The sequence below is a fragment of the Tachyglossus aculeatus genome, chromosome X2, assembly GCF_015852505.1.
Source record: "Tachyglossus aculeatus isolate mTacAcu1 chromosome X2, mTacAcu1.pri, whole genome shotgun sequence".
NCBI lineage: Eukaryota > Metazoa > Chordata > Mammalia > Monotremata > Tachyglossidae > Tachyglossus > Tachyglossus aculeatus.
The window spans coordinates 23,816,322-23,842,980 of NC_052100.1; the positions used below are offsets into that span (position 1 = coordinate 23,816,322).

A 26,659-nucleotide genomic window follows, 5' to 3' on the forward strand; every position below is an offset into this window, starting at 1 on the left:
AAAATACCGTGCTGGAAGAAAGAACATTCATTTAGCTTTGCCCCGATCACGAGGTGTCAGAAGTCTTGGCCTGCCCCATCGGGCTCCTCAGCCTCCCATCGCCTGCTCACGACAGAGCACGGAAACTCCTGCTCACTGGCAGTGTTCACTTCAAGTTCTTATTGGTTTTCATGTGCGGGCTATTTGGGAACCACCTATGTACTTTTCCATCCACAAAACAGAATGAACATAATTCCTCTCTGCCTCAATGGCGGCAAATACTCTTTTTAGTCCAGGTACCGGATGATGATTGATGAGCCTGTCAGGCCTACGGTAGCAGGAGAGAGAGAGCTGGCTGGGGTTCCGTGTTATTGAAAGAAATCTCAAATAGTTAGTCCGTCTCCTCCACTAACTTTAATCACATTTTCAACATGCTGCCAGAAACAGAGCTTTGACACTCAGCCATAAATTTACACAGGGAGCCATTGTCAGCCTTTGCCTGTGCAACACTGAGATAATATGAGGGTCATATTTTCTTTCTTTCTCTCTTTTTCACTGCAGAGCAGTTAAAATAACATTTGAAAGATTTTCCTGTACCTTGGAAATTTGCATCAAATTCCCTCCCGTTATTATTGCACTTCGTTTTCGGTGAAGGCAGGATAAAGAGAGAAACAGTTTATGCTTTTCTCTTAGGCTGTAAAATGAAGATTTCAAAAGATCCACAGTGATGATAGCAACCAAACAAGGCTCATAATGAAACACCTGCTTATGAGAACATTCACTAAGGCTAGAGAGACCTCACTGCTACTATGGCCAGCTTGCCAAGTGGACAAACACTTTGGGTTCATTCAGCATTCGTTAGAATCTTTACATGATATGAAAGGACTCCTTGGCCGATTTTGATGATTACTCATTTGCAACTGACATGACAGGGAACATATTATTTACTCTACAAATTTCACGCACAGCAGAAAGGACAACTAACAAGGTAAATATTCTTGGGTAAGATCAGGGCTCTTGGAAGGGCTGGAGGCCAAAGCCCATTATTTTCCTGTAAACTCTTCATTTAAGCTATATCGTTAAAGCTCGGAATTTTAACTGTAAGAAGGCACCAGGCTTTGTGAGAGTCCTTCTGTCCAAGTCTTCCGGTCCACGTTACACCGAAAAGGCTACATAGAGTTGCATAATAATCGATGCATAGAGCACCAGGCATTAGATTAAGATGCCTTGACTCTCGGAATTCTTTTAAACCTCATCTCTGCTCTGCGGCTACATGTACCTTTAACCTGTCAGAGGACAGCAGAGTACTCTCCCTCCAACAGGATAACTGACATCCTTGTATCTGTTCTCTGAGTTCTCTGGTCAGTCATTCACTACTAACTCTGCAGGAGCAATAAATCAGACTATGCCTTGAAGTCTGAAAATTCTACACTGTGAACTAGTGAATGGCTGTGGCTAGAACACAACTTCTGGGTGGAAGTGAGAGCCAGACCACCCTCATTTCCCCTTCCCCTGACTAAAATGATTGGAGGCACTTAAATGGGTCAGGCCATTACAGTCTTCTTATCCGACACTAAACCGTCTGGGCTCTAACGGAAGTTCTTGTCTTTTTGAAATCTGCTCTCTGATAAAACAGTGTCACTGTTGGTATTGCTAAGCCTGAAGCAGAGGACAGGTAGTTGGCAGGATTTGGGGCGCAATGGGAAAAGCACAGCCTTTTCTGCTTTGAGTTCCTAAAAGGAAGTAAATTTAGTCAGCTCTTTCTCCATCTCAGCGTACTGTTCCTTAAGGCGCTCCATCGCCTTCTTGTGTTCTTCCTCCACTTCTCCTTGTTTGCTGTGCTGTTCTTTGACGAACGCCTCCCATTGGGTTTTGCGCTGTTTTTCAATGACCATTAATTGGTCGTTATGGAGCTGAGGGAAGAAAACGTGGCCGTTAAAAAAGACCTCATCTTCCAAAGGTGGCTAGTTTCCCACATCTTAGTGTCTCCATAAACACAAATACGTAAACAATGTTTCTTTCAGAAAATTCCAAAGATAAAGTTAGGATGCACTGAATAAGGGTATGAATTCTGAAGAACATTAAAGTAGCAGGAAAAGAAAAGACTAATGGGGCCTCCTAAAATCTACACTCAGTTCTGCCAGAAACTATGTTGTTGCTACCCATTTTGGATAGAATGTGATGACAGAATGAGGGGATGTTCTTCCAATACCGCTTATCTGTCTAGTTACAGTGTGATACTGTATTGTAGTCTCTGATGTGCTCAGTTCAGTGCTTTGCCTATGGTAAGCACTCAATACATACAACTGATTGAGATAGTGTTAGACTCAATGTTAAAATGTCAATCAGTTTCTGTTATTTATTCATTCATTCATTTATTTATATTAACGTCTGTCTCCCCCTTTAGCCTGTAAGCTTGCTGTGGGCAGAGAATGTGTCTGTTTATTGTTGTATTGTACTGTCCCAAATGCTTGGCACGGTGCTCTGCACACAGTAAGTGCTCAATAACTGCAACTGAATGAATGAGTAAAAAAATGCAGAGGTGCAAGGGCAACTGGAGGTTCTTGAGGAGTGGGGAAACATGGACTGAACATTTTTGCAGAAAAATGATCCGGTCAGCGGAATGAAACACGGGCTGGCATGGGGAGAGACAGGAGGCAGGGAGGTCAGCGTGGAGGCTGATACAGTAATCAAGGCGGGATAGGGTAAATGACTGGATTAACATGGTAGCAATTTGGATGGAGAGGAAAGGGCAGATTTTAGTGATGTTGTGAAGGTTGAACTGAGAGGATTTAGTGATAAACTGAATATGTGGATTGAAAGACAGATGAATCAAGGATAACTTCAGGGTTACAGGCTTGTGAGTCAGAAAGGATGGTGGTACTGTCTACAGGGATGGGAAAATCAGTGGGAGGCCAGTGATTGGGTGGGAAGATAAGGAGTTCTGTTTTGGACATGTAAATGTGAGGTGACAGCAGGACATCCAGGCAGTAATGTCTTGAAGGCTGGAGGAAATGTGAGATTGCAGAGAGGGTGAGCAATCAGGGCTCAGATCAGAGATCTCCTACATTTTCTCATTTTGGTTTGCAGTGTGAATGAACAAGAAGGTGCCGGAGGCCAAGAACATTATTTCCAGACCACGTTACTAAGAATGAATAAGCCTGCATGCTCAACTTTTCATTTTGGAGTTAATTTTTAAAAGTACAACAATAATAATAAAAGGAAGAATAATAATGATGGTATTTGTTAAGTGCTTACTTTGTGCCAGGCAATGTACTAAGCACTGGAGTGGATACATGCAAATCGAGTTGGTTGCAGTCCCTGTCTTATGTGGGGCTCACTGGCTCAACCTCCATTTTGCAGATTAGGTAACTGGGGCCCAGAGACGTGAAATGACTTGCCCAAAGTCACACAGCAGACCAGTGGCAGAGCCAGGGTTAGAACCCATGACCTCCTGGCTCCCAGGCCCATGCTCTAAACAAAATTCAAAATTTTCCGTATCTGTAATTCCTACTCCTCTCTGCTCTTACTTAACTGTGGTCACTCTTTGTATTACCAGTGGTTTTCTTTTTACGTGTTGAATGTAACTGTCCATTGATTTTTTACAGATAATACAACTGAATAAATATATCGTTTGTGAAGTTGTTTTCGGCACCTGACAAAATGATTGAAAGTTTGGAGGGAGATGATTTAAGTACATGTAAGAAATGTGGAAAAATGGATCAGACACTCCTTTCAGACTCACCAGCTTATATGCCAAAATTAAGCAAAGGTAGCCTAGGATTTTAAACCTTTCAAAAATATTTTCAAAAAAGAACTAAAAATCCAAAAATAGATAAGAAAATGCTACAGAATCCACTATTTTTCACAATCATGAAAGATGAGTCCCAGGAGGAAAAAACAAAAAACAAAAAACAAGAATAAGTCTAATGAACGCTTTCATTTGCAAAGGGCATGCTTATAGTAAACTGGAGAGAGGAAAGGCTAGAGGTAGGGAGACCAGTGAGGACACTGAGGCAGTGGTCAAATCAGGATATAATGAGCACCTGAATCATTGTGCGGCCTGCTTGGAGAGGAAAAGGCAGATTTGGGAAACGTTGCAGAGGAAAAACCAAGAGGCTTTAGCAACAGACTAGATGTGAGAGATGAAAGACAGCCTGCAAATGAGGATAATGCCAAGGGTGGGAAAACAGGGAGGGTGGTGGGAAGAAAGTCAGGTGGAAGAGAGGATTTAGGAGGAAAGTTAAGGAGGTCAGTTTTGGACGGGTTGAGCTTCAGATGCCACCAGGACATCTGTGTGGAGATGTCATGAAGGCAAAAGGAAATGTGAGATTGAAAATGGGGAAGGCTAGCAAGGAAGGACTAGACATGGTAGCTGAAGCCATGCAAGAGGATGAGATTTGCGAGCAGTAATATTAATAGCATTTGTTAAGTGTTTCCTGTATGTGGAGCACTGTACTAAATGCTGGGAAAGAATACAGAGGTGGGAATTAGAATGGACCTTGTCCCTTGTGAGGATCACAAATTAAAAACAAAGAAAGGAGAGGGCACTGGCAATGGATTCCTAAGGAGAGATGAAACAAGACATTAAGACAAGATAAAGACAAAAACAAGCATCAGTAAGGGTACCAGGGCTTCACGAGCAGAATTACCTGTAGTTGGCCATTGTGGGGGAGGAGTGGAAGAGAAGCCGGTGAAAGAAACTGAGAAAGAATAGTCAGAGAGGTAGGAAGAAAACCAGGATAGAATTGGGATGGTGAAGCCAAGATGGGATAGCATCACTGGGAGAAGGAAGTGATCCACAGTGTCAAAGGTGGCTGTGAGGAAAAGGAGGATTAGGGAATTGAGTTTAGGGGAGAAGGCAGTGTTACATAGTGGATCTATGTGTAAGTAGGGAGTCCAAGTGGGGCATGATGGCTTAGACCTAGTTTAAGGGGGCTGCAAGCCAGAGGTCACTGGGTACAGACAGAAGAGTTTTGCAGGGAGGAAGTGGGTAATTGGCAGTTGCAAGGCTTGTGGTTAGAGAGTGGGATTTCTGGGCTGGTGCACTTAGAAACGGTCCAATAGTAGCAGTGCTGAGGTCCAGCTTGTGTTCCAGTTAGGGTGTGGGTGATGCAAGAGATCTGTGGAAAGGAAGCAGGAAGCTGGGGGTCATTAGGATCCTGCACAGGGATACTGAAGTCCTCGAGGACAAGTGCTGGATTACAGACTGGACTATAGTGTGCATTCCACGCAACAGAAATAGATTTTAGGGAAATGGCAAGAATTTTTTTATGCACTTACTACGTGTCAAACAATGTTCTAAGCACTGGGGCAGATACTAGTTAATTAGGTCGGACACCGTCCCTGTCCCACATGAGGCTCACAATCTAAGTAGAAGGGAGAACAACCCCATTTTACAGCTGAGGAAACTGAAGCACAGAGAAGTGAAGTGACTTGTCCAAGGTCACCCAGCAAGAAATTAGCAGAGCTGGGACTAGAACCCAGGTCCTCTGACTTCCAAGCCCAATACTCTTTCCATTAGGCCACGCTGTTTTGTTTTTCCTTTTACAGGTATGATATGCACCAAAAATCAAATGACTACTAAGGCCTTCCGAGCTGGCTAGACTCCACACCGTGGCACCTTCGAGAGTTTTCTCTGTCTAGCTCTGGGGTATTTAGACACTTAAAAACAAAATCATGACTGCCTTTTGATTAGTTTGTCTTTCCAACTTTTCCGGCAGTAGATATAATGACACTTGACAAATAAAGTCATAAAAAAACCAATGTCTTGGGGAATCTCCCAAAATGAGATTAAATGAATGCTTTTGGCAAACAAATGTTGCACTGTTTTCCTTTTTCTTGACAGTGTTTTACTGAGAAGAAAATGTCTGGGCAGAACTTATCTAGGAGCAACACATCTACATCAAAAAGGAATTAATGCAATTTTGATTTGCTTCAGTAGTAGGAGAGATGCTGAGCAAAATTTTCCATTGAATAAGGAAGAATGGAAAAGAAGTTTACAGCGAGAAAACACATGCAAGAATAAGATGAAAAAAAACCCCACAACCACTTTTTTTTCCTCTTCCAAGCCCCTATCCTTGAAAATTCTAATAGAGGTTTAAGAATAAAAAATACCACTAATAAAAAATTCAAACCCAAAACATTCTCTCTCATTGTTTCTGGGGATCCTTTGGACTCTGGACCCAGAGAAGTAAAGTGATTTGCTCAAGGTTACATAGCAGATAAATAGTAAAGCCAAGACCAGAGGGCTCTCTCCAAACAACCCAGACTCCAGAATTGCAAGAATGAGGGGGGCATTCTCAGGTATCGCTCCAGCTGGCTGATGCCCAAGCCCCCCATTTGGTAACTCTCTGTAAGGGTCAGTGCTCTACAGTTCTCTCCGCAACCCACAAATTCCGCATTTTAGGAACACCATTTTACCTGCTATGGGTCTCTTTAACTGATAGGGACTTTAATGAGTTCCAGGGTTCTTTTGCCATACAAAAGCCACAGAACAGTTTAAGCAAATTAAGCATGGGCATAACAGTCAGTGGTAAGGACATGATAATCAGGTAATTACCCTCTGTGTAAGGAAAATTTCATACGACATTCATTCATTCACTGATTCAATTGTATTTATTGAGCGCTTACTGTATGCAGAGCACTGTACTAAGCACTTGGAAAGTGGAATTCGACATAAATGAGATGTTTTAGGTTTTAGTTTGTGACTTCTGTTAACAACCCCAGAAGTCAGAGGACTAAAATTCCTGCACAATAATTGTTGAGGATACAAAAGACTGTGCAGAAATACAATGAACATGTGTGCACAACCTCCATCTCCCATGAGAATAGTACTGTTTATAAAAGCCTATGGGCATCTAAGAGAGCGAATATTCTCAAATGGGTCATTATTTGTGCTGCCAGCATAAAGAAAGGCAACTTAGTGTTGGAGGTGGCTGGCATCTCATATGAGAGTAACCAGGGAATGCACATTTATTGTTTGCCTGAAAATGCTATTCAATATCAATTGTGGGAAACACGGTTAGGTTTGAATGACGTTTATCTCAATTCATTTCCCACAGAATTCCACAAATTGTCTTGATGTAAATGGATTTATGATTAATGCTCACATTTTTCTTTACATCATCATCATTCCTATATTTATCTTTTGAAAAACAACACACGTATATATGAAAACTCAGTGAAGAGCCATGAGACTGCTTTAACAACAAGAAACAAGAAAAGGCCAGACTGCCAAGTTGACAGATGGAAATAGGGGCATTTGGGAATCCTATTCTCCTCTTCAACACCCTCAACTTTGTTTATCATCTCTAAATGCTATCTTACCTAAAATCTCTCCCCCTCCACATTAACTTGTAGAATAGGTAAGCACCAGTGCCCTGAGGACTTACAACAGTACATTTTATATGAAATACACTTCTAGAACTCAGTGGCAAAATTCTCTAGTCCTGAAACCGAATAACATAAATAAGCCACATGCATATGTGTGCGTGTGCACTTCAAGATACATAAAGTATCAAAACACTAGAGAGTCTCTCCTTGGAGAAAATATCTCTTCTAAGAAATGACCAAGAATGTTAATTCCTGCTACACCATGCCCTGTCATTAATATTCTGAAGAGTGATGTATCTGTGATTTACCTTTCCTAAGCCCTCATTTCCTCCTTTTCCACTCCCTTTTGTGTTGCCCTGACTTGCTCCCTTTATTGACCACCCCCATCCCGACAGCACTGATGTACACATCCATAATTTATTTACTGTCTGTTTCTCTCTCTACACTGTAAGCTCACTGTGGGCAGGGAATGGGTCTGATTTGTAATCTTGCAATAAGGACACTAATTTCTTTGCCCTGGTTTTTCTAATATATGTAAGACCATGCAGGCCAGCTGTATTTGGGGCAAAGGGGTTGTCAACTCCAACATGAGGGACAGAAAGTGGCCCCACCAGCAACTCTGGCTGCAGTTTGGACAATGATGCCTCTCTCTAGCTTCGTGTAGTCTTTCCTGGTCCTGAGCACCACCTCCAGGCTGCAGTGCTGCCTACAGAGTCCCATCCTGGCCCCTAATAATAATAATGACGATGAAATTTGTTAAGCGCTTGCTATGTGTCTTTGCACTGTTCTAGGGGTAGATACAAGGTAATCAGGTTTGTCACAGTCTCTGTCCCACATAAGGCTCACCATCTTAATCCCCATTTTCCAGATGTGGTAACTGAGGCGCAGAGAAGTGAAGTGACTTGCCCAAGGTCTCACAGCAGACAGGTGACGGAGCTGGGATTAGAACCCAGGTCCTTCTGAATCCCAGGCCCGTGGGGGAACTGGATCGGGGGGGGGGGGGGGAGGGGCGCGGTGGGAGGGGGGTGGAGACCCTGGGGTGACAGCCCGGGGCACTGAGGTGGACTCTGTGGTAGGGCAGCCCCAGGGATAGAAACAGCCCTTCAATGGCCACCACACGGAGCCAGGTTTGGGCTCTGTCCGCTTCCCCAGGGTCCCCCATTTTACACTCCTTTCACTCAATAGTATTTACTGAGCACTTGCTTACTGTACGAGAGCACTAGACTTAGCATTCCTTTGCCTGTTCTGCAGCCTACACATTTCACAGGTGAAACCATCTTACATGTTATATACTCTACTCTTGGCGCAATAGAGAACTGTGGCGAGAGTAAACAAAATCAGAATGTGCTTTACCTCAGGGTGCACCGTCATGGGCATAACACCGCCACCTAATTAAAAGCCTGAGTCCAATATCTAAAACCATTTCCTAATTTTAAAAACATACTGAGCTCATGCCTATTATCGTTTACCAAGAGCAGGGGATTGTTTATGTTTTTAATACTTGAACTCTGATTTCTGTTATTTCTCAGAACTACCAGGAAGTCTAGCATTCAGGAAATGTTTACTAGCTCTCCGTGTAACTAACTTGAGATGTGTCATCACGTTCCAATGCTTCAGTCAATCCAGCTGAAAAACTGGTTAAAATGGTCTCACTGTGAACAGGAGTCCGTACCGGAGAATAGCCTGGCCTTTCGTATAAAGCAATGTGGTCTAGTGGAAAGAGCAGGGGTCTGGGAATCAGAGGACCTGGGTTCTAATCCCAGCTCTATCACTTCTCTGCCTTGTGACCCTGGACAAGTCGATTCATTTAGCCGTGTCTCATTTACCTCATCTGTAAATTGGGCATTTAATCCTCCTCCCCGACTGTATGCTCGTTCATTCATTCATTCACATTTATTGAGCGCTTACTGTGTGCAGAGCACTGTACTAAGCACTTGGGAAGTACAAGTCGGCAACATATAGAGACGGTCCCTACCCAACAATGGGCTCACAGTCTAGAAGGGAGAGACAGACAACAAAACAAACATGTAGACAGGTGTCAAAATCGTCAGAACAAATAGAATTAAAGCTATATGCACCTCATTAACAAAATAAAAAGAATAGTAAATATGCACTAAACATTTTCCAATGGCTGTTAACACTGTCCAAATATTTCCTAACATAGTGTTGTGATGACCCAGCCAAGAGGAAAAAGTCTCAATTGTATTTTCAACACAGTCTTATAGATGTCTTTTAAATATCTGATGCAGAAAGAAATATTTGATACCACCAGCATCTGAATCTTCCTTGCCCCATAGCAGGGCATTGGAGTATTTCATTGTTTGGAGAAAGTCTTGTAGACAGATAACCTCTAAACAGTTAATGAGTAACAAATATCCTGTGAATTGTACATATCAGTGTAAAAAACAAACACGCAAACAAACACTCCAGGGGGAGAGGCAGTGGGTTGGTAAAGAATTTGCACTTAATTACAAAGCTCTGGTACCTCATTTGCTCTCACACAGACTTGTTGTGGGCAGGGAATGTGTGTGTTTATTGTTGTAATAAGAATAATAATGATGGCATTTGTTAAGCACTTACTATATGCCAAGCACTGTTCTAAGCAATGGGGGGGATAAAGGGTAATCAGGTTGTCTCCCATGGGGCTCACGGTCTTAATCCCCATTTTACAGATGAGGGAACTGAGGCATAGAGAAGTGAAGTGACTTGTCCAAAGTCACAAAGCAGACAAGTGGCGGAGCCGGGATGAGAACCCATGACCTCTGACTCCCAAGTCCCGTGCTCTTTCCACTGAGCCATGCTGCTTCTCCCAAGCGCCTAGTACAGTGCTCTGCACACAGTAAGTGCTCAATAAATACGACTAAATGAATGAACTTGGACTGTGAACTCCAAGTGGGACAGTGACTGTGTTCAACCTATCTTGTATCTACTCCAGTGCAAAGTACAATGCCTGTCACAGGGTAAGTGCTGAACAAGTACCATTTAAAAATATGACCCAATCATCTGACATCTGGAGAAACAGCAGTTTACTTACATTTAATAAAAATGGGGAGGCAGCAGAAAGAGGGGGCATCCCTAGAGATTACCGAAAGGATGAAGAGTTGGAGACATTAAGCTGTGGCCAAGAAATCACTTTTACCTATTTGTATTGTGCCCTTTGAGGACTGGCTCCAAATTTTTCTTTTTAACTTTTGAAGTTTAAGAGGGATATATTGAGGTCGCCAAACAAATCTCCTCCAGGAGGCCTTCCCTGATTAATCTCCAATCTCCTCACCTTATAGTCTCCAATTACCACTTCAATCAATCATATTTACTGGGTGCCTTCTCAGTACTAAGCACTGTACTATGCACTTGCTCCCAAATTAAGGATAGTAAAGAACAAAAATATCAAATGTTCTTTCTCAGTCACAACATGAAAATATAAAGATTTCAAGAGGTATTCATGTCTTGTTGCCACTTTCTAAATCTGAGTCTAGTCAAGCTGTAATTCAAATAAGCAAAGTGTCATACAGAAAGTGATTCCAGGAGTAACATATTACAATAATATGGTCTTTCATTAAATGACCCATCCACAGGCTTGAAATACTTCATTTTTCTGGGTACCCAGGAAAGATTTCCATTTCCACTTTGGTGGGTGTTTTTGTTCCACGGTATAAGAACTATTTTCTCTTCTCTGCAATACCACTTTCACAGCAAAGAGGGAAATTGCTAACATAAAAAAAAAATACCCAGCTGCATGGGGTAAAAAAAAAAAAAGCTGGTAACTTGCTTATGCTTATTACTGTGTTCCTCCAACCCCCTCTTCTGGAGGATTAATTTGTCAGTGAAAAAATCTTCAGTTAGTCCACAGGGGAGGGTGAAAACAGAAAAGTCTTTTTTATGAAGGTATCTTCTGTTGAGAGGTAGTTTAGCAGAATGAGGCATGTAAGAACTAAATAACCTATTATTAGTAGTACTATTATTCAATCATCCACTTTTACCTTTCTTTGTTCTAACTCCCTCTGCTGAAGTCTGTGGATTGAATGGTTGGCCGCTTGCACTGAAATAGAGAGATGAAGTTTGATCAATCAGTTGCCTTGATTTAAAGGACAGGCTTGTGTGAAAAGATCTTTTAACAACTCTCGGCTGCCATGAGGCAATGTCATTACTTTTTTGTCAGTCGGGTTCAGTTTTGAAAGGAAAGTCTGTCATACTTGCAGGAAGCTTGCTACAATGCTAAATGTGCAGGCACACAAGAGAAAGTTGCCCTCTTATCCTCTCTAGAAGTCAAACAGGAAGGGCAACCAAGTTCTCTTGGGATCATTATCCTGAACAATGTTGACCAACAAATTTCCCAGAATCCTGAAAAAGGATTTTACATTCCTGTACACCTAGAGGTACTCAAAAACCTGCTGAACAAGAATGGTAAATTCTGATTTTATCCGGCATTACCTATTTTAAAAAGGGCTATCACCAAATTCCCTAAAAATAGTCCAAGAGAATACTGCTTTACCTTGAACCAATGTTCCTGAAAAAGACTTCATTTGGGACTAACTTCTTAATAAATGCAGAGTTGCAGCTAACCAGTTTTTGAATATCTATTTCTACATTTTCTCTCAAATACAAAGTAATCTTCTCATTTTTGTTCTTGTTCAAACTGCACGGTCCACTCACAATTTCTCGAATAACTGCAAATCTGGAACTACTGAAAAAACTAAGCACTTGACCCCAAATTTCCCCCATACTGGTGTGTTGCTGCCTAAACATCAAAGGCGGACAACTGCAGCCTGGGGGAACACAGCAGACTGAGAGAATGAGGCTCCCAAACAAGGAGATCCAAGTGGTGTGGAATCTTCCCCCTCTCCAAATCATTTTTGCTGCTGGCTCTGGGTGGCCACCTAGAACATGTCAGTTGGCTCACCTTGGGTTCTGGAGCCAGAAAGGGCAGGAAGGGACAGCAGAAATGCCTGCCAGGGCCAGGACAGTGTTTAATTAAATAATTAATCAGCCCATTAGAGAAGCAGCCTGGCATATGGACCTAGGAGTCAGAAGGTCACGCATGGGTTCTAATTCTGGCTCCGCCACTTGTCCAATAAGTGACCTCGGGCAAGTCACTCCACTTACCTGTGCCTCAGTTACTTCGTCTATAAAAAGGGGATTGAGACTGTGAGCCCCACGTGGGACAGGGACTGTGTCCATCCTGATTTGCCTGTATCCATCCCAGCACTTTGGACAGTGCCTGGCACATAGTAACTTCTTAACAAATACCATAAGAATTATTATCATTGTTAATTAATAGTATTTATTGAATGCTTACTCTTTGCAGAGCACGGCACTTAGCACTCCAGTGTGTACAATAGGGTTAATAAACACGATTTCTGCCCTCGAGGAGCTTAAAATCAAGCAGGGAGACAAGCACTAAAATAAATTACAAGTAAGAGGAAGCAACAGACTTCAAAAATGAGAGGATCCTGCTGGGGGTGAGGAAGTGGGGAAGAGGAGTGAGCTTCCAAGGACTTAGGTGATGTGGCAATAAGTGGGGGAAAGGGGATGGTGAGATGTCAGCCCCTGGAAGGAGATGTTATTTCAGAAGGGTTTTGAAGATGAAGAGAGCAGTGGTCTACTGGATATGAAGGGGGAAGGGGATTCCATTAGTACTGTGCTTTGCACACAGTAAGCGCTCAATAATTACGACTGAATGAATGAATAGAACCCAGGAATGTACAGTCAAGTTGGGCGGGCACAACACTGAAAGCTTGGCTAGGTTTGGACAGCTCGCTCTTCTTACAGCTGCCTGTCCACAGCGGAACAAAGCTAAAGGCGCTAAAGGAATGTTGAAATAGTTTTCGGTTGGTTTTCTCTCTCCTTGAATTGTGCTCTCACAGGGATATAAAATCAAAACAAAGACAACTGTACGAATCTCTTCTTGGATTTTTAAGGCAGTTCTGATGAGACTGCAGAAGCCCTGGATCATGACAAGGCCACCTAGTGATTTCACAAAGGGCCTGTGTCTCTTTTCATTTGCAGGCCCTACTGAAGGAGCCAATCTTTCCAAATTTGAAGGCCTAGAATGACTGAAACTCAGGGCCACGCAGTACTCTGACCCAGGGCGTAAACCAATGAGGCTGCAGCACGGATGGGGAAAGTTAAGAGAGGAGTTCAAACTAAAGATATAAAATTGTGGTATTTGTTAAGCACTTACGCACCAAGTGCTGAGCTGAGTACTGAGGTGGATACGAGCAAATCAGGTTGGACACAGTCCCTGTCCCACGTGGGGCTCACAGTTTCAATCCCCATTCTGCAGGTGAGGTATCTGAGGCCCAGAGAAGTTAAGTGACTTGCCGAAGGTCACACAGCAGACACGTGGCGGAGCCGGGATTAAAATCCATGATCTTCTGACTCCCAGGCCTGTGCTCTATCCACTGTGCCATGTTGCTTCTCAAGAGAGGTGCCAATGATTCGGCTACCTGAGTATGATCCGTCTCCGGGAACCAACTTTAAACTGACAACTTCCTGTGTCGAGTAGGACAGATTTGAATTTTTCGTGAACAAATCAGGAATAAAACAGAATGAAATAAGGTTTTCAGAAATACGTTTTCCTCTGTGCAAAACGTAGCTTCAGCTGTATCTTTACCCACTCTTTCCTATTAGACAAACAGAAATCTATTCATTCTGCCAATATTACACTCAATTAGTTTTAAGGGTGCGGTTGGGAATTGAGGACAGGGATGTTTCCTTTGGGAGAGCCAAATGAGGTCCCACATCCGACGGTACCCCCATCCTCCTCGGCCTCAAATCAGGAACAGGTAGTCAGGTCTGGCCTCAAGTGGCCAAATGACTCTCTTCCAAGCCCTTACCACCTTTCTGGTGGTCTCCCTTGTAGTGAGTGCATGTGTGCGTGCATATCTGCACATCCATCTCCCTGACCCCTCAAAAGTGTGTCCACCCACCCATCTCTCTGATTTGTGTGCCCCCAGGGTGTGCACGACCACTTCCTCTAGCCTCTTGGGAATGAATGCCTCTCATTTTTTCCCCAGCCCTGCCCCCTTGGGAGACCACCTCCCTCCACCACTAGAAGCCTCCCCCGCCACCCCAAGGCCACCCCTACGCTTACAGCCTAGTGGACAGAGCTCAGGCCTGGGAGTCAGAAAGACCTGGGTTCTAATCCTGGCTCTGCCGCTTATCTGCTGCGTGACCTTCAGCAAGTCACTACACGAATCTGGGCCTCAGTTACCTCATCTGTAAAATGGGGATTAAGACTCTGGGCCCCACGTGGGGCAGGGACTGTGTCCAAACTGATTATCTTGTATCTACTCCAGCGCTCAGAACAGTACTTGACACATAGTAAGCGCTTAACAAATGCCATCACCGTCATCACTCGGGAAGCCACCTCCAACAAATTTACAACACTCCAATTATATTGTCCCCAAACCCATCCCAAGCACTTAAATATTTTATTCCTGTATCTCCTCAGCATTAATGAACATAAGCATTCTCAATTATTCAGCTAGTTTATCCTGATCTATTTCACAGCATTCTGTTATATCTTTGTTCCCTTCTTCCCATCACTATTTGTAAATGATTTCTGCCTAAGATCCTCGAGGGCAGGCAAGGAAGAACCTAGGAGTGTGCATCACGCTTAACAGGTGTTCAATAAATACAACCGAGTCCACTGACAGTTCTGCCTGGGAGTGTTGGGACCTCTATCCACACCTCCTCCATCTCCCTATCAGGTCTCTCTACCTGGTAATGGAAGAGAAAGGTCACATTATTTATTCTCTAACTCATATGTGAGGGAGAGTTACTTTTCAGAGATAATCTCTGTCTGACCAGAGACTTGTGGCCAATCAGAAAGAAATGGGTTTGGGGTGGAACTCATGAAATGTTCTCATCAATCAGGAGCTCTATCATCAAGTCCCGGAGCAGGCTTGGGAGACTGGATTAGTGGAATCTCGCTCCAAATATATTAATCTGTCAACAGCTATCTCCCAACTCAAAGGCAATGCTCGGTAATGATGCTCTTTAGCTCCTTGACAGCAAGAAGTCTATATTTAAATAGGAATTTTATCCCATAAGGATAAAAGGCCAGATATACAAATAGTCCACTCTCCGCCCTACGACAACTGCAGACAACTTTAAACCTATTTTTCTCAAGACCATGACAGGAGTATGACAAGCATTTCAATCTGAGCAACTACAAAGCATCAATCAAAGGAGTTATCTTTAAGATAAAGGCTTGACAGTGTTTGATGGATTTACTAGGGAGGGAGGAAATGGAGGGTGACCATGAGGCATATCTTTTCCCCGTCAAATGCTGCAGGTGAAGCCCAATACCAAATATTATCTCGTCAAAGCATTCTAGATAACTGGTCACAGTACAGCCTTGGTTGAGTCTCAGATCCCACAGTTAAGCACAAGCTAGCCTGATCCCTGGGTCCCTGGGAAGCCGGGGGTAGAAGCCGTGATTCCCACATGTATCCCAGCATGAGATCCCGCTGAAATGTGGTTGCTGCAATACCTGTACCCTCCCTATTGTAAATTAGACCTGATAGAGGGACTGTAGCAACTATGTAAATCCAATCCGGATCCTTTTACAAAATTTTGTTGTTCATCTGCTGATCCAATCAAACAAAAAGAATCATCCTCTAGGAAAACCATTAACTTAAAAACTCTAAACTTCTTAATCACTGAATCCCCCTAGTCAACTAGCAGTTCTTGGGCTTATTCTGATCAAATGTATTGAGAGTTTTTGAAGTGTTAGCTTTATGGAGAGATTACAATCTCTATGAGACTTGCTGGCCTGGACTACAATAGGGATAAAAAAAATTAAAATATTTGCTTGGCGCCTGTCAAAGAACTCTCTGATTTGGGCAGGAAAACAACTCTGAAAGTCCCTTCCTGGTCTCCTAGGCTAACAAGAGAGTCCGATTTTCCCGGCAGAAGCTGGAATCTTAACTGTTAATTTCCTTTCTTCTTGTTTTATTAAGTCTCCAGTTAAGGAAATACTTTCAAAGTCTGAGCTATGAATTACCAAAGTTGTTTGGATATTTTATTATGGGACTATGGTTTGTAAAAGCCAGCTTTTATATCAGAATTGTCCTTACAACTAAGTGGTTCAAACTGGTCTAATATATTAAGACTTAAAGCTACAGGTAATAGGAATAATCACTATTCACAAAAACAGGGCCAGAGAAAGTTGAACGATTTTATGTGCAACTGTAAGATCTCAACAGGAATGAGCACTTTCGGTTCCTTTTACTGTAGTTAATTTGCATGTTCGCTTTGTGGTTAACAACATAATAAGTCTCTCTTGGGGAATAAACTATTTGCACATAAAATCTGAAATGTCAAAGAATTGATGTGGATGATATATGAGTTAAATGAAACACAAAAATCCAAAATTAATTTAAATGACAAAGAGGATACATGCTCTTAGTTATGTATGGCAACGCTGTTGTTTTATGGGTTTTTTTTTTAAACTGTTTCTGAGGGTTTCTAAGACTTACAATGGAATTTGGGGCCATATGTTGAATTATATTGCAACTGGAAGATTATACTTTATGTACAATCTACAAAAACTTTGCATAACTTGATCAATGCAATTCCACTCCAGCAACCCTCATTTCAAGCAATGGTATTTATTGAGCACTTTCTATGTGCAGTGCATTGTACTAAGCACTCAGGAGCATACTTGCTTCTCCTTTCACTCAGCTGTCTTCCCCACCATAGGGATACACAAGCTGGAAGCAACCCACAGTGCATAAAACCCACGGACGGGCCAGCATGTGACAGCTCCGCTCCTGACGTTGTGACCCATCGAAGCACCATGGTCTAGTGGATCGAGCAAGGGCCTGGGAGTCAGAGGGACCTGGGTTCTAATCCTAGCTCTGCCACATGTCTGCTATGTGACCTTGGGCAAGTCACTTCACTTCTCGGGGCCTCAGTTATCTCATCTGTAAGAATGGGGATTAAGATGGTGAGAATCATGTGGGACAGGGATGGTGTCCAACCTGATTGACAGAGAAGCAGCATGGCTCAGTGGAAAGAGCCTGGTCTTGGGAGTCAGAGGTCGTGTGTTCTAATCCCGGCTCTGCCACTTATCTGCTGTGTGACTTTGGGCAAGTCACTTAACTTCTCTGGGCCTCAGTTCCCTCATCTGTAAAATGGGGATTAAAACTGTGAGTCCCGTGTGGGACAACCTGATTACCCTGTATCTACCCCAGAGCTTAGAACAGTGCTTGGCACATAGTAAGCACTTAACAATTACCAACATCATCATCATTATTATTATAATTGACCCGTATCTACTCCGGTGCTTAGAACAGTGCTCTGCACACAGTAAGCGCTCAATAAATGCGATTGAATGAACAGCGCTTGGCACAGAGTAAGCACTTAACAAGTACCATAATTATTAATTGCTGATTATTAAGACAGTTCCTCCTGGACTTCCCACCCAATCTTTCCCTATTTCTGGAAGCTTTTCTGTCCCTTCTGCTCCCTCCCTACAGAACTGTACTGTAGTTCAGTATTTGGTTCTTGTTTCCCTTTGAACCCTGGTCTTAGAAGCCACCATCACTACCCTCCCCACCCTCCCCGCCAACCAACCACTTCCTCTTCGCTGGGCGAAGAGGTGAAGATGGTGACAGATTGGGACGCCGTGATAGGAAAAAGATTGGCGGAAGCTCAGTAAGGGGGCTGCTGGGGCAGTCCCAAGCGCCCCTGCTACTTAGCTCCCCTTTCCATCCACTCTGACCTGACACTGTCCCCATCCCTGCAGCTTTGGCTGGGGTGAGGGAGCGGGGTTGCAACTCGGCGAGAGGGAAGCCGTGAGGTGTGATGGCTGATAAGGCTAGATTTTAATCCCGGCTCTGCCACTTGTCTGCTGTGTGACCCTGGGCAAGTCGCTTCACTTCTCTGGGCCTAGGTTCCCTCACCTGTAAAATGGGGATTAAGACTGAGCCCTATGTGGGACAGGGGCTATGTCCAATCAGATCGGCCTGTATCTACCTCAGCACTTAGAACGGTGTTTGCCACATAGTAAGTGCTTAACAAGTACCATTACAATTAATTCAAGGTGAAAGAAAGAACCAGAATATTGTGCTCTAGAACAGCTCAGTAAAGGGGAGAACAGGGGGTGGGGTGAGGGCTGCAGAAATTCTGCTGAGAAGTGGCCAGGAAGGGAACAAGGGGGTACCGGGATCCCTTGCGGGGAACTCAAAGGCACACATGGACTCAGAAGGGGTCAGTCCGCTACAAGGTGCAAGATGAAGAAAATACTTGGTTCAATGTAAAGTGGACCAGATTCTTCACTACAATGGACAAAACACTACCACAACCAGCAAAAAACTACCACAGTCAGCAAACTAAGCTTCTCTTTCTGCAGCCTCCTGTAAAGACTCATAATTGTATTTCAACTCAATAATAATACTAACAGTTGCGGTATGTGTTTAGTGCTTATTATGTGCCAAGCACTATACTAAGCACTGGGGTGAATACAATGTTGTGACATTGTGCTATGAGTTGCTTTAGCAGAGATTAAATGACAGTTTAGGGATGTTTAATGTCACACTATACAGCCCGGAGCAGAAAGATGAGCAAACCCTTTTCCCCGAGGCAGGTACCACCGGGGAAGTTTGCCTGAGCAGATGTTTTCCAGCTTGGCCCAGGTCAGGTAACACAGTCCAGGGAATCCTAGAGTTGAAGCTGTGTGCCGAGCCCCACAGGGTGGTGGAAGCAGCTTTTCATCGACCCTTCCCCTCCCCCTCCAAATACACCACGCTGCTCAGAAGCCCTGATTTTCAGCCCCGGAATGATGCTCAGAAGCCCCGATTTTCCCTTTGCAAAGTGACGGGTCCATCACAGATGACATAGACACCAAAGAGGAGCACACAGAAACCAGCATTAGGATTAAAATGCAATTCTTCATTTTCCGCATCTGTAAGTGGGGGTGGCTCACCTACGGACCCTTTTTTGAGGGATGCATTAGCAAGCCATTTAGCACAGCTGGGGAGCTGAGGAGCCGTGGAGCTGCAGGAGCGTGCCTCTGGGCCAGAAAGGACAAAGGGAGGAACTGCTCTATTCCACACAGGCCCCAGTGAATCTTCATGCTGAGTTGCTGGGAGAAGGTCCAGCTACATAACTTGGGTTGGGAGGAGTTGAGCAAGGGACTCTGGGCAAATTACTGGCTCCGTTTAATTACATGATGTCTTACTGTACTCCTCAATACTTTGATGAATGGGGAAATAGCTTGAACGTTTTTGGCCCAAAAAGATTGTGAAGGTATATTCTAGTGGAATAGTTGCAAAACAATATAATTACTAGCTTACATCGCAGGAGCACCTGGCTCAAGGAGTCATGCAGTGTCTCCTTACACTTGGGAAGAGTATGGTCGTTTGTTTCGCAGATCATATTCTTCAACTTCTCAAGAACTCTCAGTTCCCGGAGGCCACGTTTTTCCTATTCAGAAGAGGGGAGAGATGGGTTACTATGACACAGCTGGCCCAGAAATACCCTAGTTTCCAGGTTTTCCCCTCGTTCAGAATGCTTCTACTGCTCTATTAGAAATCATTCATTGGTAAATAAGGTCCCAACCTGATGAACTCTGATCAATGAGATCAATGATCGTTTGTGGCAATGAGAACGACTTTTGTAGTATTCATTCGATCGAATTTATTGAGCACTAACTATGTGCAAAGTACTGTAGTCTCTGAAGGTGGTGGTAAGAGGTATTGAGGGGAAAGGGGAAGGGCTAATACTTTGTTTCAGCTAAGAAAACAGAAGAGAGCCTTGATAAGGTGACCCCTCTCCCTATCATTACCCCACCAGTACTTTTCAGGGCCCTATAATGTATGTAGTATAAATGATGGTACCCTTTAAAAGAAGAAGAAAATGTCAACAGAAACTGCTATCAGAAACCTGATCCTATCATAAATTCACACTATTTCTGTTCTGAAACATATAATTCTGAGAAGAAAGCTCTCAAACCTTGGTTTCCCATGAATCACACCCAGAAAATGGCAACAAAACAGCTAAAACTGATTCCACATTGAATATGCAAGTTTGGAAAAAGTCAAATTTCCTTCAGAAAGTTACCATCAAACTGCTTATTAACATCAAGTGGAAATGGGGGATGGGGAAGCTTAGTAAAGTCAGATTTATTGGAAAAATTATTACATTTAGAAGTGTAAAAAATGGCTAAACACACAACTCAAACCTGGATTTGTAAATTCCTGCATATAATTAAGGGATACAATTTTTCTCAAGTTTGTTATTGCTTCTACATTCAGTATTGTTCAGCAGGGAGAGGCAAAGCAGACATGAGAATATAGTGTATAGAGTGTACAGCTCTAGAGTGTTTGGTATAAATTTTAGGGGCCAAGCCCAAACCTATAAGCCACTGGAAAATCCAGGGTCTTGTCTACAGTCAAATCAGAGTCTAGAGGACTCTGAATTTTTATTAATTAACCTGAAGTATATCTTAAGCGATTTATGGCAGGTACACAATTCCTCTAGGCTAGTTACTACTACCTAGAGAAGCCCAGACTACACCCCCATACTTCTTCCCTCCACAACTAAGAGTAAGCTTTGCTTAGGACTGTGCAGGAGTGAAATGGAAGTATGCTGTTAGGCATTCTGGTAAGAGTTCCACGTCTCAAAATGCACTGCAATATGCACCTCTTGCAGGTTCAGCCCAAGTAGGTCTAATAACAATAATAACAATTGTGGTATTTGGTAAGCAGTGTGGCCTAGAAGATAGAGTAACGGCCTGGGAGACAGAAGGACCTGGGTTCTAATCTCAGCTCCATCACTTGTCTGCTTTGTGACCTTGGGCAAGCCACTCTCTGCCCCTCAATTACCTCATCTGTAAAATAGGGACTGAGACTGGAAGACCTATGTGGGACAGGGACTGTGTTCAACCTGATTATCTTGTATCTACCCCAGCGCTTATTTCAGTGCTTGACACATAATAAGCACTTAAATACCACAATTCTTATTATTACCACTACTAATAACTTAATAAATGGGGTTAAGCAAGTCTTTTGACAAACTTTTTGATTGACAGTAATGGCAAAGTGGCAGCAATGTGAAAACTTTCTCTATTCCCCCTCTCCTGGGAAGCTGGTTCTGCAAACCACTACGCTTCTCTGGATTTTGGTGGGATAATGAAGGAACTGGGAAACAAATGCAAACTGGATGTAATGGGGATTGAGCCAGAAAGTCCTTGCCTAAATCTAGGACTTGTTCTTTCTCCATCGTAATGATGGGAGTCTCCCATCAGGGACAGTGGATGAGCCTTAGTCCTGAGACCTCAAATACTAAGCTAACTAACCAGAAGACCAGAGGTTCATGCAGTCCAATCCAATTCCCATGTTTTCAGTCATATGGAAACCAATGGTCAAAACAGAAGTGAAGCACACAGAACTAAAGAAATTCAGGCCAAAACAAAGACGGCATTACTTGGCTGCAAAATTCACAACTGCAAGCCATCACGGGTTGCTTTTTATTTGAACAGGGGCATATAACATGGAGGTGGACAGTTATTTCATTTTCAAGTTACACTATCAACCCTCTCCTCACTAATTTGCTGAGTTCCAAACAAATTCCAAAGACAGTCATGGCAGGAGCAAAAGGAAAAGAGCTGGGATAGGTGTTTGACGAATTATGTCCATGTCATAAGGCTTTGCAACCCCCTCATTTAAAAAATTTAAAATTGTATGGGAAAAACAGGGCACTTGGAAGGTAGGCGAGCTAGGCAGGAGGAGAAAGCAGCCAATTTCCCACAATAACCTGCAAGACCTGTAAGGGCTCAGTGACTTGCTCAATCTTTTCCAGACCCTTGGCCAATTCCTTCTGGCCACTTGTATTCATTCCCTGCTAATAAGGGGGATTTTGTTTGTGCAGGGATGAGCCTACTGTACTTTAAAACAAAAGTACCATTTCCCTCCACTCAGAATGATAGCCAAGTTTGAACGGCCATATCGGTTAATAATGTGACTAAGCACTCCCTGAAGAAGTCTATACGAAGTATGCTCTGAAGAGAGGTTTTGTCTTGCTTTTTGACACATTTATGCTGGTGCTTCCTCAGCATGTAGGCAAAATTAATATTAGGGAGGTTTAGATCCCATATTTTTAAACAAGAAAACTCTATGGATATACTACCAGAACAACTGACAGATGGAGATGGGGAGCTCTGGGAGAGATGTGTCCATGGTGTCGCTATGGGTCGGAGATGACTCGACAGGGTAACACAAGACAAGACCCCAAGCCTCATCTCTGAGGCTACTTTGACTTCAGCCCGCCCCTCTTTGTCTCCTGGGCGTGTGTTCCTGAAGCATTTTGATACACACCCTACCCCTCAGCACTTACGTCCGTGTCCTTATAATCTGCAATTCCCCTATCTGTAATTTATTTTAATGCCTGTCTCTTCCTCTAGATTGTAAGTTCCTGTACCATATTCTCCCATGCACTCAGTACGGTGCTGTGCATAATGTAAGCGCTGCCCAACAAATATCTCTGATTGACTGAGCCCTCTTCCCTTCTCAGCCCCACTCTTGTGGCCCGCTACCCTACTGAAATGTGGGCAGGTTAGCTGGGTGAGGAGCCAGGGAAGAAGGATAGAGGCAGGCAAGAGAGAACAGGGCCCCAGGCAACATCTTGGGCTTCAGATACCAATCATAGAGCTTCAGGGCTAATCAGGAAGTTCACACCAGGAAGCAATCCCTTGGCCAAAATATCATGACCATGAGCTCAACCTAACATTTTCCAGCCTTTCTGAGCTATACTGGGAATAAAAATACTAGTTACCAAGCCCCCTTTCATTTGGCTGAAACAAAGCTGCTAATATTTGCACCATTAAGAAACATGTGGGAGCCGTTAAACATTTTTTCAAACTGCTGTGCTGTTCATTTTGTGTAGACATATTCCCTCTATGCAGAGCACTGTGGGGAGTTCAAAAAGAAGCAAAAGTCAAGGGTCTCTGCTCTCCAGGAGCTTATAATGCAATGGGGAAGACAAGACAAACAGGACTCTCTCAACAGCCCTTTCACAAAAGCTGTCAGTTATTAAAATATGAGAATAAATCAGTCAATCACCTAGGTGAATGTTCAACAACCTTATTTTCCATAAATATTACCTAATATTTAGCTTTCAGTCAAGAGATTAATTGGTTTTACTTCTGCGCTCTTAAAGGATTTACTCTCACTATGTTATGGACTGAGAAACTAAGAAATAAAATTAGATAAAATCCAAACATCCCATTCAGCAAGCTATACACTTCACCAGTTTTCAAAAAATGGTTTGAAAATACTCACTTCAAATTCTTTCACAAAGTAACGTGCTTCACCTTGTATGATTGGCCTATGATCTAAAAGCCTGGAATGAATCTCTCCAAGATCTACAAAGATAAAAGGAAAATCATGATTATGTCTTACTCCAAGGTCACAGTCCATATCGTTAGATTGCATTACCCTGTCAGGATTTCTTTTTCTAGATATGCAGAGCTAGGAAAGTCAGGACAACTCAAAGGCAGCATGCAATGGAAAGAACATGGGGCCTGGAATTCAGAGGACTTAGGTTGTATTACCAACTCATACACTGGCTTGTGGTGGGATCCTGGTAAGTCACTTAGCCTCTCTATACTTCAATTTATTCAACTGCAAAATCGAGATAAGGCATACCTTTTCCTACCTCACAGGGATGTTGTGAAGACAGAAAAAAAATGAGAGGTAAGGGTTGTGAAAGGGTTCTGAAAAATACAAGTGGCTTAGATAACTTAAGGTATTCATCAATTGTCCTCAGTAGCAGTTAGAAGACTTATGTTGTATTTGGAAGAAACATTCCTGAATTCTAAATGATCATTTACAGCCCATCTGGTGATTTCTATTTCATGGTTAATTTTACCCATCATTTCATTAGCAAATATCTTTTTTTGACAGATAATTGATAGTTTTTTTACATCTAGGTGCCTTAAAAGTAACAGCCACCCGGGTAGCCAGGACCTTGTCAAATTCCAAACTGAGATTACATTATAAAAGAAACTACTTGGACTTACTTTAGTAAATAATGTACATTATCAGAGAAAATAAACCAGTGTCAATAGAGTCTCTTACAATAATAAAGCTAAGAACAGAAGTCCTTGCAGGCTCAAGAGAAGGTTACAAGGCCTTGCTTGTGCTAAACATATAATGCCAGCTTCTGTTCTTCCCCACATCTGTCTACAGAGATGGCTGTGTGCCTTCAACCTCACACTAGGAATACCTGCATTTCCTGGTACAGTGGCTTGACTTAATCCTTTGTTCTTCCAAGGTAGCTAAATTGGGTACCATGCAATTCCCATTTGTATCTGGTTTGGCTGCCTCTCATCTTTCTCACATAACTGTCATCTAGACTGTGAGCCCGCTGTTGGGTAGGGACTTTCTCTATATGTTGCCAACTTGTACTTCCCAAGCGCTTAGTACAGTGCTCTGCACACAGTAAGCACTCAATAAATACGATTGATTGATAACACTAAGGCCACTCCCATGGTTGATGCGTTGTTAAGTTCTGAGTATTTGAGCTCATGACACCAGTCACAAAGCCTGGATTGGAATGTCCATGATAGCTCAAGTAACCCTACTCAGGAATACAGCAGCATTGAACTTCATGCTTGCAGATTCCTGGATGGCCTGATCCAATCTGTGGCTATCCCAGATTCTCTCAAGGAGTCTGGCCCACTTTGGTCTCAAAGACACAGGTGTTGTGATTTGGCTGGCCAAAGGCTACCTTACTTGGACAAGGCTTCTACCCTCCACATCTTCAGAAGATTCCTAGCACTTAATCCTAGCACTTAATTGTGGGCAACAGTCTTCCTTCATGTCACTTCCCTATTGAACCACCTGCTGACTCCCAACTTCTTCCCGGCCCTCCCAAACTCATAGCCTTTGTGTCAAGATCACATTCCCTTCCCAAACTGAGTCCGATGTAGGGCATGGAATGATTTGATTGTATTCTAGAATGTAAGATTGTTATGGGCAGGGAAACTGCTAATCCTATTGTACTGTACTCTCTCAAGCACTTAGTACAGTGCTCTGCACATAGTGAGCACTCAATGAACACTACTGGCTGATTCTATCTAACCCAATGCTTGGTACATAGTGAATTATTACACCAATACAATACATCATTATTATCATTATTATTACTTAACTCCCCAGTAGAGGTATTCAGAATGTATATGTGTTGTATGTATAAGGGAGGGGAGAGGTTTGGTTACTAGAAGCAAAAAGTGCATAAGCCAGGGGTCTTGGGTCTGGGAGAAAACTTTAGAAAATTGGGTTATCAAGCATCAAAATGGCATCATTCCTGGTGTAGATGTGGAAATGCAAGAGATGGAACTTGTAAACCTCAAAAAGGTGGAGGCGAGCTGCAATAAGACCTAGCTAGGGTCTAACTGGAGGAATGAAGTTGGGATGGGAAGATGGCGCACAGCAGTAGGGATTCGTCAAGTGGAAACAGAACACGCAGGAATTTTGGGGTGTACGGAGTTATTTGGGCAAATGTCTCTCCCCTCCCACACCCAACCTCTTTGAGGTGACAGAGCAATTTTGCCATTAGGCATGATGGCAATGCCAATGGGTGATGCACGCTTATTACTGCTGCACTGAATAATCTACCCAGTTCACAGTTAGCACTTAAATACCGTCATTAATCTAATAACAATAACGACATTTAGGCACACACTGTGCCACACGCCGTACTAAGCCCTGGGATAGACACAAAATAATCGGATAAAACCGTGTCTCGCACGGGGGTCACAGTCTAAGGGCGGACCGCGGGGGACAGAACGGGTACCTTCAATCCTCACTTTACAGACGAGGAGACTAAGGCACGGAGAAGCACGGTGACTCGCCCAAGGGCATACAGCAGGCGAATGAAAAAGGAAGTTTGGGCTAGGGCCCTGGAGGAGGAGAGAGGGAGGGAAGGGTGCGGGGGGGAGGAGGAGAAGGGAAAAGTCACTGGGAGCTTGCGGGGAAGCGGAGTTTGGGATGGCGAAGGCGTGGGGGTCGGGGAGACCCGGAAACTCCCTACCCTTGATAATGAGGTGAATCGGCGACCCCCCGGCCCCCGGGGAGTCCCGCTGCCGCCCGCCCGCTGGGGCTGGGGCCGGGACGGTGGGCAGACACGGGCCCGACGGGCCGCCCTCACCCTCCACCACCGCCGCGTCCATCCCACCGCCGCTCGGCCCGACACACTACCCCCGCGCAGGACCCACCCCGCCCTTCAAGGGGGGGGGGGGGGGCGGCCCCTTTAAAAAGGGCTTGGCGTCATCATCCCACACCGGCAACTACTTTAGCCGGAGGAGGCCTGAAAAGGCGGCGGCAATGTCATC

The 26,659-nt window shown here is 43.6% G+C and overlaps 1 protein-coding gene across 1 annotated transcript; it reads right to left on the bottom strand.

The window, feature by feature from the left end:
• Positions 1 to 376: 376 nt before the first annotated feature.
• BLOC1S5 (biogenesis of lysosomal organelles complex 1 subunit 5) lies at positions 377 to 26,562 on the bottom strand. The gene is made up of 5 exons (XM_038771438.1): positions 26,359 to 26,562; positions 23,604 to 23,686; positions 19,620 to 19,749; positions 11,295 to 11,353; positions 377 to 1,892 (listed from the first exon to the last, which is right to left on the bottom strand). Exons 1-5 carry the CDS (start codon positions 26,495 to 26,497, stop codon positions 1,713 to 1,715), a joined length of 591 nt encoding a protein of 196 aa, XP_038627366.1. The 5' UTR covers positions 26,498 to 26,562; the 3' UTR covers positions 377 to 1,712.
• Between the last annotated feature and the right edge of the window lie 97 nt (positions 26,563 to 26,659).

Coding starts and splice junctions, on each gene's coding strand:
- BLOC1S5 (XM_038771438.1), bottom strand. CDS start 26,497: ATGGACGCGGCGGTGGTGGAGGGTGAGGGCGGCCCGTCGGGCCCGTGT. Junction 19,750..23,603: donor ACTTTGTGAAAGAATTTGAA/GTGAGTATTTTC, acceptor TCTTCTGAATAG/GAAAAACGTGGCCTCCGGGA. Junction 11,354..19,619: donor GAGCCAGGTGCTCCTGCGAT/GTAAGCTAGTAA, acceptor TCTCTATTTCAG/TGCAAGCGGCCAACCATTCA.